The sequence below is a fragment of the Strigops habroptila genome, chromosome 1 (assembly GCF_004027225.2).
Source record: "Strigops habroptila isolate Jane chromosome 1, bStrHab1.2.pri, whole genome shotgun sequence".
NCBI lineage: Eukaryota > Metazoa > Chordata > Aves > Psittaciformes > Psittacidae > Strigops > Strigops habroptila.
Window position 1 is genome coordinate 75,228,164 of NC_044277.2, and position 15,725 is coordinate 75,243,888.

General features: G+C 44.6%; 1 protein-coding gene across 1 annotated transcript in view; it reads left to right on the plus strand.

Annotated features, from left to right (window-relative positions):
* Window positions 1-6,274: 6,274 nt before the first annotated feature.
* TRIO (trio Rho guanine nucleotide exchange factor) overlaps window positions 6,275-15,725 on the plus strand; it is a 249,428-nt gene continuing 239,977 nt past the window's right edge. The window contains exon 1 of the mRNA XM_030473732.1: window positions 6,275-6,900. Coding sequence (XP_030329592.1) covers window positions 6,786-6,900 — 115 coding nt within the window. The 5' untranslated portion in view covers window positions 6,275-6,785. The remainder of the gene's footprint in view (window positions 6,901-15,725) is intronic.

Genomic DNA, 15,725 nt, shown 5'->3' on the forward strand with positions numbered 1-15,725 from the left:
TGAGCATGTTCTTGGGAAACCATCAACCCATGAAGACTTAAGTCATATAAAACCAAAAACCTCATGAGTTACATAGTTGCTATCAAAACTAACTCCCAAGCACCAGATGCAAAAGTACTGTAAATCTTTTTTAAAAATGTCAGTTTTTACATGAGTCAAACTGCAATTCAGTTCTCTGTATAGAAAAGGAATTATGCATTTTTGGTTTGTTTGTTACATAAGCAATTACTCAAATTTCTTCAATCCCTGTTATAAGATACTGATTGACAGAAGTGATACAGACATAGGCATCCAAGATGCTTTCCAATCTGGGCAACTCTAAACTGGCATGCTGGTGGAGTTACATGCACACAAGTACACAAGCAGAACTGATTTAAATGTCCTCTTGTGGGAGATAACTTTTGAAGCAGGATGCCATTTGTTTTAAGCTTCACTTTTGATTGACTTTTCATTTTGTCTAAGCTCATAAATTACAATTCTATTTTCCACACAGCTCGTGTGCTGCTCTACGCCAACCCTTGCACACTGTTTTGACAACTGATTGTAGGCAAGCCAGTACAATTAACAGACTATTATTGTTAAAGCAGAAGGATAATTGTCAACTGGACCTAACACCGCTTTGATACTAAGTGATCAGTTTTCTCATAAATGTAGTGTGGGGTGTGTTAAAACCCTTGGTATAAATCAGTGACATAATGTAAGGCTGTCTGCTGATCTATTGGCAATCACTAATGTAATAGTTTAGCTTAATTGGTGACCTATTTTTCTAAGTTTCCATCACAATGATACAAAGCAGCAGTCTGTGTTTAAAGACATACGATACATATGTACAGTGCATTTTTGTCTGTGGACATGCTAGTGCTTTTTGGGCATGAAGGACAGAGGTTGTTCCAACACAGGCTGTCTGTATAACATGACCAAATAAGTTGCCACTGATGCCTTCATTGCATAAAATGTCATGATGTTGCAGTACTGTCCAGCAGTAATCATATGCACACAGATGTTGATAGTGTTGGTAATATAAGCTTGACAGGGGCCCATGCAGGAGAAAAAAAATTGCATGGCCTCCTTCTTTAGCTACCTGGAACCATATCCTAATCAAAATCTAGTCTTCAAAAATTCAGGGATGACAATGTTAAATGACCAAGAATATGCAATTTGAGCTGTTGCAGGGTAAGGACCACACTGCAGAATATCTGAAGGAAAGCTTTTTTACAAGCAGAATAAAAGGTCATGACATCTCAAGGATAACTGATTAAAAAGGAGGAGTAAATCACCCATAGAGGCTTTAGCATGCATTGTCCTGCTGTTAGGATTTCCGGATATGATCCATCTAGGCTGTGAGCTTATAATGAATGTGCACGTTGTTTTCAATTCTTTCAGAAAGACTCTGAAGCACTGCACATATTTCTGCCTAGGAAATCTTGGAAAAATAGGAAAATACTCTTTGAAGGTCCAGTATGGCTTCAATGTTAATGCTAGTGATAGAAAATCTGAAATTAGGGTGTGCATGCGTCTGTACATTTATGTGTATGAATACTTCCTTAGGGAGAGAACAAGTTTTTCTAAAAACCTGGATAGCAAAGGCAATGGGATGACTTGTCTGAGGTGCAGCCGCATGGTTCAGCCACCAATAATTGTACAATAATGTAGCATTATGAGTGTTTAAGTGTAAAAAGAATAGCCAACACTTCATTAGACTGAGGTTAGTCAACAGATGGTGTATAGACCACCAATAGTCTATAAAACATCAGACGGCTGGTGTAATTTCTACACATAACAGAAGTGTCCCTGACATTGACAAGTCAGTACATGCCATGTAGCAGAACTGGGAGCTGGATTTTTATAGAGATATCACATCATTGAAATGGTGAGAAATTAAAAAAATGTGGTTTGGCTATAAATAAAATCAGGATGGTTAACATTTTTGGTAAGCGATATGCAAAAACACAAGTTGGTCTGTAGGTTATTAAAAACCTGCTTGATTCTTTACTTAAGATTTGACAGTCATGACCACATAAGCAGTAAAACTTCAGCTGTAGTGACCATCAAACGCTGTCTCTTTACAGGTTTTTACTTAAGTGCACTAAACCTCTCCTTGCAGGTGCTGAGTATCTGTGAGATGTTAAGTCCTAATGGCAATACTGCTCTAAGTTCATAAGGAAATGGAACAATGTGGAAGGTCTTACCAGTGGAAGTATGGAAAAATATTTTGAAGTAGGCTGGCAATATTTTACATGCATGATAGGTGATTCATCTGCTATCAGATATTAAAAACTTCTACTGTTTTTCAGAAAAGTAGGGAAAAAAAAAAATATGAAGAGGCAAAGGCAGAAGTTCCAAAAGCTGCCAGAACTCATACATTGAAACTAGAACTTGATTTTACAGTATAAGGAAGTGGAGCATGTAGGCTTAGCACGGCTCAAGACAACTTTTCAAAAAGACATGGATGCTTCTGCAGGAAAGAGGGAGATAATAATGATAACAGTTGGAAAATGCCTCGCTGCTAGTCTACAGATAAAAGAGATGCACCTTGTGCTTGGAGAATAATTTGAAATTGACAAATGTTGCTATAACAAAAGCACCATTTAGATCAGAAAACAGATAGCAACTTGGAGGTAGTACACATTAATAACTTTGATTACTTAACTGCTATGAACTTAAAAGAAGCCTTGTCATCTTAAAAGCACAGTAGCAACTGGGATGGCCTTCTCTACTATTTACTGCAAATGCTTCTGCCTTGTTTTACAGGTTTGGAATCCCATGAAAGCCTACTGCAGAAAGATAATGTTTGTAAGAAGCAGTTCTTATAGGCTAAAGAGAAATCCACGTGCATCTTCCCTTCAAGCATGTTTGATGTGGAAGTCTTATCCTCACTCTATATTCTGTATTTTGGTTTGTGAAATTTATAGTGAAGCTTGTCAACAACTGAGAAGATAACTCCATTGTAAAAGCCTGATTGTTAGGTGGGTTTTGTGTTCTTTGGGGTGTTTTGTTTTGGAGGTTTTTTTTTTATAAACACCTAAGGCTTTTTTGGTTCTGAGCAAGGAGACAACTCTGATCATCAAGGCCAGTATGATCTCCTGTCTGGTAGCTTGTCCAGCCCAATGAGTTTCTAGTTTACTTCTCCCAAAAGCTTGTAAATATCAGTGATTTTAAATCAAGCAGTTGCCTCATACAAATAGGGCAAACTTGGGTTTTGTTTTCTTCGTTAAGTGGATAGTGAATGCTGCACGAAAAGAACTCAAGCAGAATCCAGTCTGCGTATTCCTTTAGGGATGGAACATGAAGTGACATGTGACACTTCTCAGCCTGGATACTGAAGGTTAGACACTGGGAAGCTTCTTTCCTCACAAGAGACCTCTGACAGGAATAAAGATCTTTGTGCATTGATATACTGATTCAGAGTGACCATTCAACAGGAGTAAGAAACAATACAAGGAAAAATAAAGGACATTCAAATGAAACAACACTTCCCTTATGGCATTTATTTTACTGGGGTGTAAATCTTTTTGAACAATTCACTTACAAAAAATTAAATGCTTTTATATATATGTAAAAAGTAGGTACAGAAATTAAGCATGATTTCAACATTTTTAGTTTTTAAAACTCTTTCTTGGCCATAACACTATTGATATGTAGCAAGTCACAGTACCCTTAAAGTATCTTTTACATGAAAAATAATATTTTCTCCTTTCCTGCACTTACCACTGCAACTACTGCAAAACCACTTGCAGGCTGACAAAAATGACACAGGCAAAGCAGGAGCTGAGGATGGAGAATATGGCTAATCCCTAATGACAGGCTTCCAAAGTAGATAAACTCATGCACACACGCAACTTTTCAGTGCGCAACATTCTCTACATAGACAATTCACATCTTGGTGGTTTTTTTTTTTTTATAAGTTTCAAGCCTAAAATGATCAAGAATAACAAGACTAAGAAACTTAATTTCCTAATGTCAAAATATTAAATCTTGTATTTGATATCTAAGGTGAAAACCTGCAAATGAAATCCTTGTTTTACTACAGTGTGTTAAGTAACTCTGTCATAATGTCATTTTCCTATCTTTGTCTCTCTCTTTTAACCTACATCCTGAACATTAGCGTGAACACAACTGTATTGCAATAATCCTTCTGAATGCTGCAAAGGATATGAGCATATTTGGCTGCCCAAGATTTCTCTGTAAGGGCCACTTTTGCTGCAGGCGAAGAACTCCAATTGCAACTAGTTGATCTCAATCACTTTCACAGTGACGAGCAGCTCTTGCAGTGGAGGACATGGCTCAGGACGTCCATGTGTTACAGAAAAACAAAACCAGCACCTCCTGCAATTCAGCAGATGAAGGGGACAAAGGAAGGAATAAACTTCAGTCACATAGCCTTCAGTATTGCTCAAATGAATGTTGGTTTTTTAGCACCCACTGACTAACTGTATGGTATGCTGGATGGACAACTAAGTGGAAACAGACATTCAGTATCTTAGTTTCAATAGCTAATGAATAGTCTTCCAAAGCTTTTTTCCAATGTTGCAGAGCATATCGAAGTCTTAATTCATATTCAGAAAACAAATAATCTTGAGCACCTCTTGCTCTCGAGCCACTGAAAGCTCAAATTATGGAGATTCCAGGAGGCCTGTTTTTCTTTCTCACTATATTAACTCTTTCCATTCACTCATTCAATTTTCTTACATCCTTATGCAGCTTTTCCTGTGCAGGTGTACAATATCCTATTCCTACTCTCAGGTCAACTCACTGCTTCCTAGTGAACAGCAGCATTTCTCCCAGTCACGTTTTTTGCTAGGTGTATGGTGCTAGGCCAGCTAGCAAGGAATTCACATTGCAGCCACTTCTGCCAGTGGGGTGCTAATTTGGAACTTTTTCCTGTGCTCACTGCCTGGAAGAAAAACATTACCAAAAAAAAAAAAAAATCTTTTCAAACTAATCTCTTCTCTGTAAGAGAAATTAGGCAGAGGCACAAAAGATTTTTCATCAAGCTGGGCAATTTCAGATAAATACAAACCTTGGGAACCTTGTGGATGACTTCCACATCATCTGACTGTGGTAAACGAACAGAACCACATTCCTCTTGATGTTAACTTTAATACTTATGAAAGACTCAGGAGTTTAATTTCTGAAGTGTTTCAAGTGTGCTAACAAGCAATGTCTCTGACCATTTACCACCAGCATTTGAGATGTGTTACTCTGCTTTATCAATCTGTGCAACTGCTAAATTGCCTGCTTTGCTACTCTCTCTTCAACCTTACCTGCACACAATCTTATTCTGGAAGTTTTACATGAGAAGCGTGACGATACTGGGATGCACCTTAACCAAGCACCAGATTGCACTTTCCATCATGAGCTGTTTGTGTATTTTATGTTAATGGGACTGGTCCACAGCACAAAATGTTTTTAAGTGTCCCTGTGATTACCGAAGAAAAGACAGCAACAATACAGATTGCAATCATAGAATCAAAGAACCGTTTGGGTTGGAAAAGACCTTGAAGATCATCTAGTTCCAACCCCCCCTGCCATGCGCAGGGACACCTTCGTCTAGACCAGGTTGCTCCAAGCCCCGTCCAACCTGGCCTTAAACACTGCCAGGGATGGGGCAGCCACAGATTCTCTGGGCAACCTGTGCCAGGGCCTCACCACCCTCGTTTCAACGCCTTTCAAAGGCACCTTTCCCAAACATTTGCGCACCTTGGTTATTCTCCCTTCGAGCGGCAAGTGCCCCTCCTTCCAGACCACGGGCAGTGGAGCCCTCAGCAGGCACGACCCCTCGGCGAGCCGCTGATGCGGCCGCGGTGACCTCGCACCGAGCCCACCGGGGAGCAGCGGGCGGCAGCAGTGTGGGGCACGGACCGGGTTTTTCAGAAGCACCCCAAGCTCGACCTCCGCGCACCGGCGAGCCGCGGCAGCGGGGCTGCAGCCGCGTGAGAAGGCGGAAGTCAGTCGGAAGCGGCTGAAAATAAACATAAACACGTAAATACATAAATACATAAATAAATGGATGGACCCCCTAGCGCGGCCGCGCCACCCGCCCCGAGCGACCCCCGCTCCGCCCCCACCGGCCTCCCCCGGCAGCCGCGCCCCAGCCAATGGGGAGGGGTCTCGGCGGGAGCGCTGACGTCCTGCACTGCCCCGCCCCATCCCGACCGGTGCCGGACGCAGCCGGAGATTCCCGATCCCCCCCCGCTCCGCCGCCCTTGTTCCTCGGGCGGGGACTCGCTTCGTTTCCCGGCTCCCCCTTCCCACCCTCCTCCTCCTCCGCCTCCCAGCCAAGATGGAGGACGGCGGTTGCTGCGGCCACCGGCAGCACGGCGGCTAGCGCAGCTGCTGCTCCTCCGGCTCGCTCCCTGCTCCCTCGGAAAAAAAAAAAATAGGGAAAAAAAAGAGGCTGGAACGGCTCCTTCTGTCTCCGCCCACCGGGTGCTGCCTGCGCGGACTGCTGGCCCTTCCCATGCCGTCGTCGTCGTCGCCCTCCTCCTCCTCCCGCGATTGTCTGCGCTCCGGCTGCCGCCCGCCCGCCCGCCCTGACTCTCTGCATGCACACGCCGCCTCCTAGGTGGCTGCGGGGGGTGGGCGCTCCCGGAGCTGCCATTCCGCACATACCTTCATGTCCCTGCGCTCGCCGTGGCCGCCCGCCGCCGCTCCGCATCGCTCGCACGCTCCGGCTGCCGCCCTAACGGCCGCTCCCGCCCGGAGGTGAAGCCGGGACCCGCGGAGGGGGCGGTGGGGTTGGCGGTGGGTCTCGCCCGGAGCAGCCGCCGCCACACGCAGCAGCCATGAGCAGCGCCGCTACCGCCACCTCCGCCGCCACCACGGCCGGCAGCGGCGCGGGGGAAGGGGCCGAGGAGGCGGCCAAGGACTCGGCGGACATCGCGGCGTTCTTCCGATCCGGTGAGTGCGGCCCCGTCCCTCACCAAGGAGGGATGGGGGGGAAGGGGCAGCGGCGAGGCCGCGGCTGGAGATGGCCAGAAAGGTGGAGGGAGCGACGTCTTCCCCGCGGCGCTGGGAGAAGGGGCGAGGGCAGCCGGCTTTGTCAGGTGGCCGCGGGGAAAGCTAGCCCTCGGCGGTGCCTGTGCATGCGGGGCGCCGCCGCGCTTCCTCGAGAGGCGGCGGTGCGGGGCTCGGCCCGCGCAGGGCGGCCTGGCCGGGCGGCAGCGGAGAGGGGGGGAAAGCCGTGACCCCTCGTCCCATGCCGGAGGCAGCGGCGCTTCGCCTGCTGGGGGGACGCCACCCTTGCCGGCAGAAACGATGCGTGAAAATGGGTGCGGTGGGCGGCCTGGCGTGGCCCGGCGGGGCGGGTGCGGGGTGCTGCCCCGAGACGGTGCCGCCGGTGACAGGTGCGACTTTCCCTCCCATGCCGGCCCCATAACGGGCGCGTTACCGGCGCCGAGCGGCACCACCTGGTGCTGGGCGGACCCGGTGCTCCCGAAAACGTCCCGCAGCGGGACGCGGGCGGCCCTCGATACTGGAGGGCCGGGGAGGGTTAGCGGGGCAGGGGAGCGGCGCGCCGCAGGGCTGCGGGCCGCGCCGGCCGGGCCCCCCGGGAGGCGGGCGGGCAGGAATGAGGGGATGACACCGCTATAAAAGGCAACGCGCCTCCGGTCGCGCTCCGCCGGTACCATGCTGCTGGGTGGCGGCCGAGGGCCGGGGGGGGAGAGGGCAGTATTGAAAGCGGGTGTTCACAGCGAGAAGGGAAAGAAAAAGACAAAACCCGAAGCCCCACGTTCAGGGGGTGTCCTCGCCTCCGCTGAGGCGGGGCAGCAGCGCGAGCCGCGCGGCAGCGGCTCTTGGGCGCTGCCGGGCTGGGAAGCCAGGCTCGGTGCGGAGGCTCGGGAGGGGAAGGGGGGGAGCCTGTTGACAGGCTGCCGGGATAAAAAAATGGAGGCCGCCTTCTCCCTCGGTGTTTACTCTCGGCACGCAACCGGGCGGGGAGGACGGCTGCCCCCGCCACCGAGACGTTGTGCCCCGGGGAATGGCGGCAGGGACGGAGGGAGGCAGGGCTGCTCGGGACGCACGAACCGCCGGCAGCGGGCACGAAGCCCTGCCGGCAGCCGGGGCGGCGGCGGCGACTGAGCCTCCCTCCGGTGCCGGCTGCCCTCCCCCGAGCGGCGGCGGCTCCTCCCTCTCGCCCTCGCTCCGCTCTGCCGGCGGCTCCGCGGCCCCCCTGGGCACCCCCAGGCCATCGCTCCCGGGCGGGGCGGCAGGGCAGGGCTGGGCACTTGCTCCGTTCGGATGCCTAAAAAGGAGCGGCGAGCAAGGAAAATGCAGACTCACCGCTGGAAAGATGAGGGGGATTGCCGATTTCGTGTGTAAAAAAAAAAAAAAAAAAAAGAAAAAAAAAAAGAAAAAATTATAGTAATGATAGCGGCACTGCTAATAATGATAAAAGCTGTGTTAATTGGGTTTTTAAGGGAAGTCCGTGAGGGAAGTGGGAAATGGCATAATCAGTGCTGCTTGTGGTTGGTGCTTGCTGTTGGATGTGTTTGATTTAATGAGGGTGAAGGAGGAGGTGTGATTTGCAGCAGGCATCCCTGGAACAGGATTCAGAGCTGCATTTGCTTGGACAGACGGTCCGAACAGGGGGCTGCATCACTTCTGAAGGGCCTGATGCTCCCTCAGCAACCTGTTTCACATGACAGCAATGAGTGCGAAACTCCTTGTCGAGTCAAGATGCTGGCGTTAGTGGGTTTCATCGTGGAGGAAGGACTGAGCTTCGTTGTTCTCAGGAAAAAAAAATCCTGTTGAAAGCAAAATGATGGATTACAATAGCAGACTTACAGTCTGCCTAGTGTAGTTACAAATAGGTGCATGTGTAGTAATCTTGCAGTTTTAAGAAGACCCTGCCAGCTGTATTAATAGTCAACTTCCACATTTATGTGTGGGTAGAGGGATGACACAGAGTTGATAAGCTTGTAAGTGGTGCAGTGATGGCTTCTGATACTGATAACTTCTCATAACAGGGAAGTTGCACTGAGCTTAGTCTTACAGAACCAAAAATCTTAAACCAGTAGAAGGACATGTCAAATGCTTATCAAAAAACCTCTTAGAGCATATTTAGCAACTGGCATTCTTATTTCCATATTTACATGTGGAGGTTATCTGGTTCAGCCAGGGCTGTGACATATGCTGGAAAATGTTCTGGCATCTCTTGTAGGTGTTTGATATTGGGAAGAGCTCTTCAAAGTCTGCCTCTGTACATGATCCACTCTTACAAGGAAAGGGCCCATTAAGAGATCTCCGGTGCTTCCCATTGTTTGAACAGGAGGCACGCGTTTTTTTCAGTGAAACACAATGGACAGAGCAATCAATGAACAAGCAAAAAACTTAGTTTGGTGTACGTGGGAGCAGACAAAATAGTTTTCTCTTTACAGTATTTACAATGACAAATGCTTCCTTTTTCCTGTCACTTGCAGAGAATGTCAGCAAAGCTGTAGCTGTTACTTAAAAGAGAAAATGAGTAAAAATGTTACAATGTATTCCATCGGGGGGGGGGCGGGGGGAACCCAAACAAACAACAAAAACCTGCCTAAACAATCAGTTCTAATCTTGGGTTAGTTAAATTGGTCAGTTGAGCTGCCAGCAGGGTTATTGGCTTTCCTCCTGTCCTTTTGTAAGACTTAAGCCTCAAGTAGAATTCAAGTAGCTTAAAGAACAGAGTTTCATTATTTGGAAAATGTTTTGTTAAGATATTGAACAGCAGCTAGGTTCACATCACTTGAAATGTGTACATTTCCAGTTTTCACTTTGGTTATGTAAATGTAAACTCACTCTGAGTTGTTGTGGAAATAAGTTGCAATTGGAATGTGTAGAAAGCAGCTGAACTGCAAGTGAGGTAGTAGTATGAAAACATAAAGATTGTGTGTCTTGAATTTAAATAGGAATCCCTTTATTGGAATTGGAAGAAATTGAGGCAACTTGCTTTCCGTTACCTGTTTGGTATCTAAATCTCATTATTTGAAGTTGAAAAGACAAGAACACTTTGTTAGATCTGTCACCTTCTTTGTAACAGGATTAAAAGTAAAACTGCTAAGAAGCAGAGTTGAGTGCCAAGCAAAGTGATTACGTTTCGATGAAGAAAACACAGGGGTTGTAGGAAGTGCCTTTCTGTCCTGTACGTAAATTGGAGATCAGAGATGACTCTGTAAACTGACAGAAGGTGTATGTGTTGAGCTGAAGATGTATAGACAAGTATCCCTTTTTTTTTCTTATTAAAAAGTGCACTGGCGTGACTTGAAAGGACTGATAAAATCCCATAGAATGATGGAAAACCAGACTTATTATTGTGTGAAAACCCAGTGGTGCAGAGTGTAAGTGGCTGCGTAGAGGCATGTTAATACATGAGTAACTATAGAAGATCTATTCTGTTTGAAAAAGGTATTAAGATAAAACTTTTCAAAATGTATTTAAGTTTCAACTTAAAGTTTTTTTTTATATAGAACAGCTGAAAATGTTTAACGTGAGCAAAGTTGGATGGTCTGCCATCAAATGGCTTACAGGGCAGTAAGTCGTACAGAGATTTTGTTTGGTGGTTGTTCTTTTGTTGTTGTTGCTGCTTAAATCTTCATGTTTACAACTTTTGAGTCCTCAGTACTTTGGGGAGGGTACTGTCAATGGACGTTTTCAGGAAGCAAGAATGAGGGCTGTCTGTTAAGTTTCAATTGTGCTCTTATAAGTGTCCTGCAAACCACAGAATTTTTGCTAGTTGAAGGTAATCAATTTTAGTTTTGAGCATAAAGAATAAAACTTTTTTCATCTGAGTAAAAGAGATATTGATCGTAGGTTTTGTAACTAAACTTACCTTTCTGGAATGATGGAGAAATCTGTGAATACCAAAGGATGCGGATAAAAAGGCTTGTAAGCACTACAGTCAACTCCTGGCTGGACAGTATAGCAAGTGCCTTTATAAATGACTCTGGTAAGTCTCTATGGGGAAAAAAACCCCAAACACTCAAGTTATCAACTGATAACTCTTCACAGTTTTTCAGTAAAAGCAGATGTTACTTCCTGTAAGATGCATTTAGGATGAGTGGCTTCTGCAAACTGTGCAGAAGCTTCATTCATTTGTGGATAAACAATATAGTTTTAAAGCCATTGAGGAGATCTGTGTTGTCACCACCTGTTTATGAGAACACTTTCTGCATTTCCAGAAGGAGCACAATTTAGATCAAGGGGCAGGGACCTTTTGGAGAGAAAGAAATGTTTGAAAAACAAAGGAAAAACAAGAGGCTCTGGAAGTCTTGTCACTAGTGTGAATAACCACCCAAGTTTTGCTAGGTCGAATATGAATATAACTGTTAATTGTACTTCATCACTTAATCTGGGAAAACAAAAAGGTGGAGGATTTTCCATCTAAAACTGAATCTATACAGGTGACAGCAGTCCTTCTCAAGAGGAGGGCTAAGTCTGTAAAATGAATGTGGGCCTGGAGAGAGAAGGGTGTCCTGAGTGAAGAGTTCAGTGTGCCACCTCTCCTGCGGTGAAGTCAGAGAACAGGCCGGTAGCCAGCTTTGAATAGTACCCGGTTCTAATATTGTACACTTACTCTTTCCCACCTTCTTCTTAATGTAAGTTTAATGATAAAAGAATTTAAAACTTCATTTTGAGGTATATGTAGGTACCAATATGTCCATGTGAGTATCATAGGAAAATAGGTTGCTGAAATATATTGTGATTATAGACCTGTAGTTGAAGACTTCTGCATGTTTTAGTGACTTGAGACTTGGGTCATCCTGGGTTCAGTCAAGTCTGCTTGTAGCAGCCTAGGCTGATAATTGCTTGAGTAGCTGAGCCCATATAGGAGTTATTAATGAGTATCATGAAAACATAATTGATTTTTTTTTTCTTAAATCACTTAACAAACAATACTGTGAAGTTAAAAACCAAAAGATTTACTCAGAAATTTGCAATTTCACATTTACAGGGATGGCACCTATGTTTTACTTCTTCCTGATCACAGAATCATAGAATGGTTTGGGTTGGAAAGGACTGTAAGATCACCTGGTTCCAACCCCCTAGCCATGGGCAGGGATGCCTTACACTAAATCATGTCACCCAAGGCTCTGTCCAACCTGGCCTTGAACACCGCCAGGGATGGAGCATCCATAACCTCCCTGGGCAACCCATTCCAGTGCTTCACCACCCTCACTGTAAAGAACTTCTTCCTTATATCTAATCTAAGCTTCCCCTGTTTAAGTTTGAAGCCATTACTCCTTGTCCTACCACTACAGTCCCTAAGGAAAAGTCCCTCCCCAGCATCTTTATAGACCCGCTTCAGATAACTGGAAGGCTGCTATGAGGTCTCCATGCAGCCTTCTCTTCTCCAGGCTGAACAGCCCCAACTTTCTCAGCCTGTCTTCATATGGGAGGTGCTCCAGCCCTCTTACCATCCTCGTGGCCCTCCTCTGGACTCGCTCCGACAGCTCCATGTCCTTTTTATATTGGGAACATCAGAACTTCACACAGTACTGCATGTGGGGTCACACGGTACTCCAAGTGGGGTCAATCATATTGTTCTACACTGTTGCCTTGCTTGCTTTACATTAGTGTCCTGTGTGATAGTGGCTGTGAAAGTTGACTGCCTGTAGTAGGCAACATTAAAAATGCTAATGTAGCAGAAAGTGTCTTGGGAAGAGGGGAAGAAAAGGGGGGGGGGGAGGGGAGAAGATTACATGGAAAAGAAAAAGCAAGCATACTATTAAAAGGGAGCATTTTTTTTTTTGTGAATATTACTAGTGAAAAACACTCTAGCGTTTAGATCACAGGCAAATAGCTTTCATATTAGGCATCAAACATGAGAGAGAAGCCAAATTTCCTGCTTAAATCCATGAAGCAGAACAGAGATGTATAAAGTTAGGATAGATGAACCTTCTTAGAAAAGCGCTATCTCCTTGATGTGTAGCAGCTAACTTCCAGAGAAGGTTGTCAGTGCTGTGGCTGTGTGGCTTTCTTAGCATGGCAGTTGGAGTAGCTACAGAGTAGTGGCAAATGTCTAACAAAAATAATCTAATAATGAAGCCAGAAGTGAAGTGTTGGCAGGCAGCACTGGTGGTATGCCATGTGATATCTCCATGCTGTCCTCTGCAAGTATTGATTCTTGGCCCTGTGGCTGTCAGGAGCTGAAGTGGGTTTGGGGGTTTTAAGAAGTGGTCAGCATGCAGAAAATGCAAAGTATGAAACAAGTTGGCTGTTCTTTCATGCAGCTTAGTGCGACAACAGCATTTGTGTTTAAAAAAAACCCCCAAACAAACAAAACCAGCAAAAAAATTAATGTGTTGTGTCAGCTTTTCAAGAATCTGTTAACTTGAGTTGATTTAGTCAGTAAGAAGGTTGCAGCAGTATTGCTGTCATTTGTACTGGTTGACCTCAGCTGAAAAAGCAGTGGGTCCTCTGTGAAGTTTTGAATCCAGTTCCAGCAGCATGCAATTTAATAAGATGATAAAAGTTGGGGGGAAGTGATGTTTTAAAAAAAATGCCATAGAGAAATGTTACAACTTGATAGTTCCTGGTATGAAGTATGCAGAAGAAAGAAGACTACAGAAACAATGAAGTTACAATGGAGAAGTTACTCTGGATATAGCATTGTTGGATTGATGTTTCCTGGAACAATGAAGATGGGCTCAGAACACTGCAGTGTGAAATGCAGCAGCTGTTGTGCAGCTTGGCTTAGAGTAGAATAGCCAAACTTCTTTGGGGATAGCAAAGGATAGAGAAAGTTAGAGGTTAGGGTGTGTTTGAAAGAGTCAGAGGCAGTAGTCATGAATATTCCTAAGGGGGGACAGAGATTTACTTGTAACATCTGTGCTAGCTGACAGTTGATAAACTAAGTGCACGTTTGGAGAGGAAGGTAAATGAGAGTTACAGAAAAGCCAGGCCCATTCTTGGGAGTACGTTTGAGCTAGCATGAAGTGCTGATGTGCTCAGAAAGGAGCTGGCAGAAGTAGGAAGAGACTCGGTACAGCTGAGGTTTTCATTAATTGCAGAGCTTGGTCACTGTGTAGACAAGGTGGCTAGTAAATGTTTCTTGAAGAAGTGGTTTCTCTCCAATTAAGTGTCCCACAGCAACATAGCAGAAACAGGTATGAAATTTCAACCTGAAATATGTGGCTTCCGAAAACTTTTCCATATATAATGATCATCTAGGTAAAAAAAACCTGAACAAAAACTTGGAAAGGCTTTCCTTACCCCAATATAAAGAGAAAATATTACTACTCTTTTTCAGTAAAAAAAAAAATGTCTGATGTCAACAAATGGGCTTGTTTAGATGCAGACTATTAGGTCAGTTTATTAATAGGGTGAAACTGCACTGTGATTTTGGTCTGCAGCTTGAAGAAGGAGGTGAGATCACTGAAATGGCTGTTTGTGGTCAGCAAGTGTTTAAAATAGGAAAAACACACTGAAACTTTGGAAATGCTCTGGTGGGTTGAGGGATATTCTTCTGAAAGTGGGTGATATTAAGGAGAACAAAGGAGACTAATTTTTATGTGCAACGTTGAGAACTAAGTCTAATTAGAAAAAAGGCTAATGGGTGAAATAAAAATGTATTGAAGGTCATAGCAGGCTGTTTTAAATCTAATGACTGAAATGGTTGCATATACTTGGTTGTTCTCATAAAGAAATTTGCTTGATTTGGAGAAGCATCTTTCTTTGACTTAACATTTTTCTTGATGCAGCAAAATCAAAAAGTAGACTACTGGTGAAGTAATACTGATGATCTGCAAAGCTGAGTCATATTCCTTCAGGAAGGATACTGCTGTTTTGAGAAAACAGATCACTTACCCAGTAGTGAGGAGGAGGAATTGGAATGACAAGGAACAACTCAAGTGCGTTTAGCAGTAGACACTACAGTACATTAAAGCATCTGATTTTCAGCCTCTAGAGTAGGTTGTTATATTGATATACAGGGTCATAAATGAGTTGTGTCCCTAAAGTTTCACCAGACAGTCTGAGTGACAAGACTCTGCTTTAAAGATACAAAGACCTTTCCGGTGACTTCTCTGCCAAATAGCTGCTTTAACTCATCTGAAACTGGAGCTGTTGATCCCAGCCTCCTATAGTTACCCAGAGGAGGAGGAGATAGCCTAGTTGTCTTTGTGCATTTGTTTAAAAAATAGGGTTGTTTTACAGGGCTTTTGAGTGGAGTCTTCTCACATCATTAAGTCAAATTTGTTTCATCTCCTATGTCATTGTTACTGCTGTGCATGACTGGCAGTAGCACAGGTTAATAAAAACCACTGCAGATATGTAGCAGGTTTTCCTACTGAGCAGTGCAGAACTGTGCATGTTGCTGGTACTTTGGATGTAATATATTATAACCTGGACCTTACTGAAGAACTGAAATCAGTATTACTGTTTTGTAATTATGGTGGTTTTTTAATTAAGGGGGGAAAGGAACCTTTACAGGAAGATGTGAAAATTCCTTTCTTTTTTTGTCTCTCAGGGCCTAAGATGATAAGAAAGCAATATGTAAGTGGTAGGAAGAAAAGTATAGGCTTCCAGCACTCAAAATATGCCAGTAATTTGCTTTGTTTGGTATGTTTTATAGTATAGTATTTCAACAGAGTGCTTAGATGATTCCTACAAATCCATGTAAGAGGTTAATGTTATCAGCTTGGGTAACAGTCATAACATGAGTCTGAGATTCAGGAAGGTTTATTTTACCAGTGTACATGGTGATGTATGTGTGGCATGTATACACTGTCAAACTAAATACTCCATGT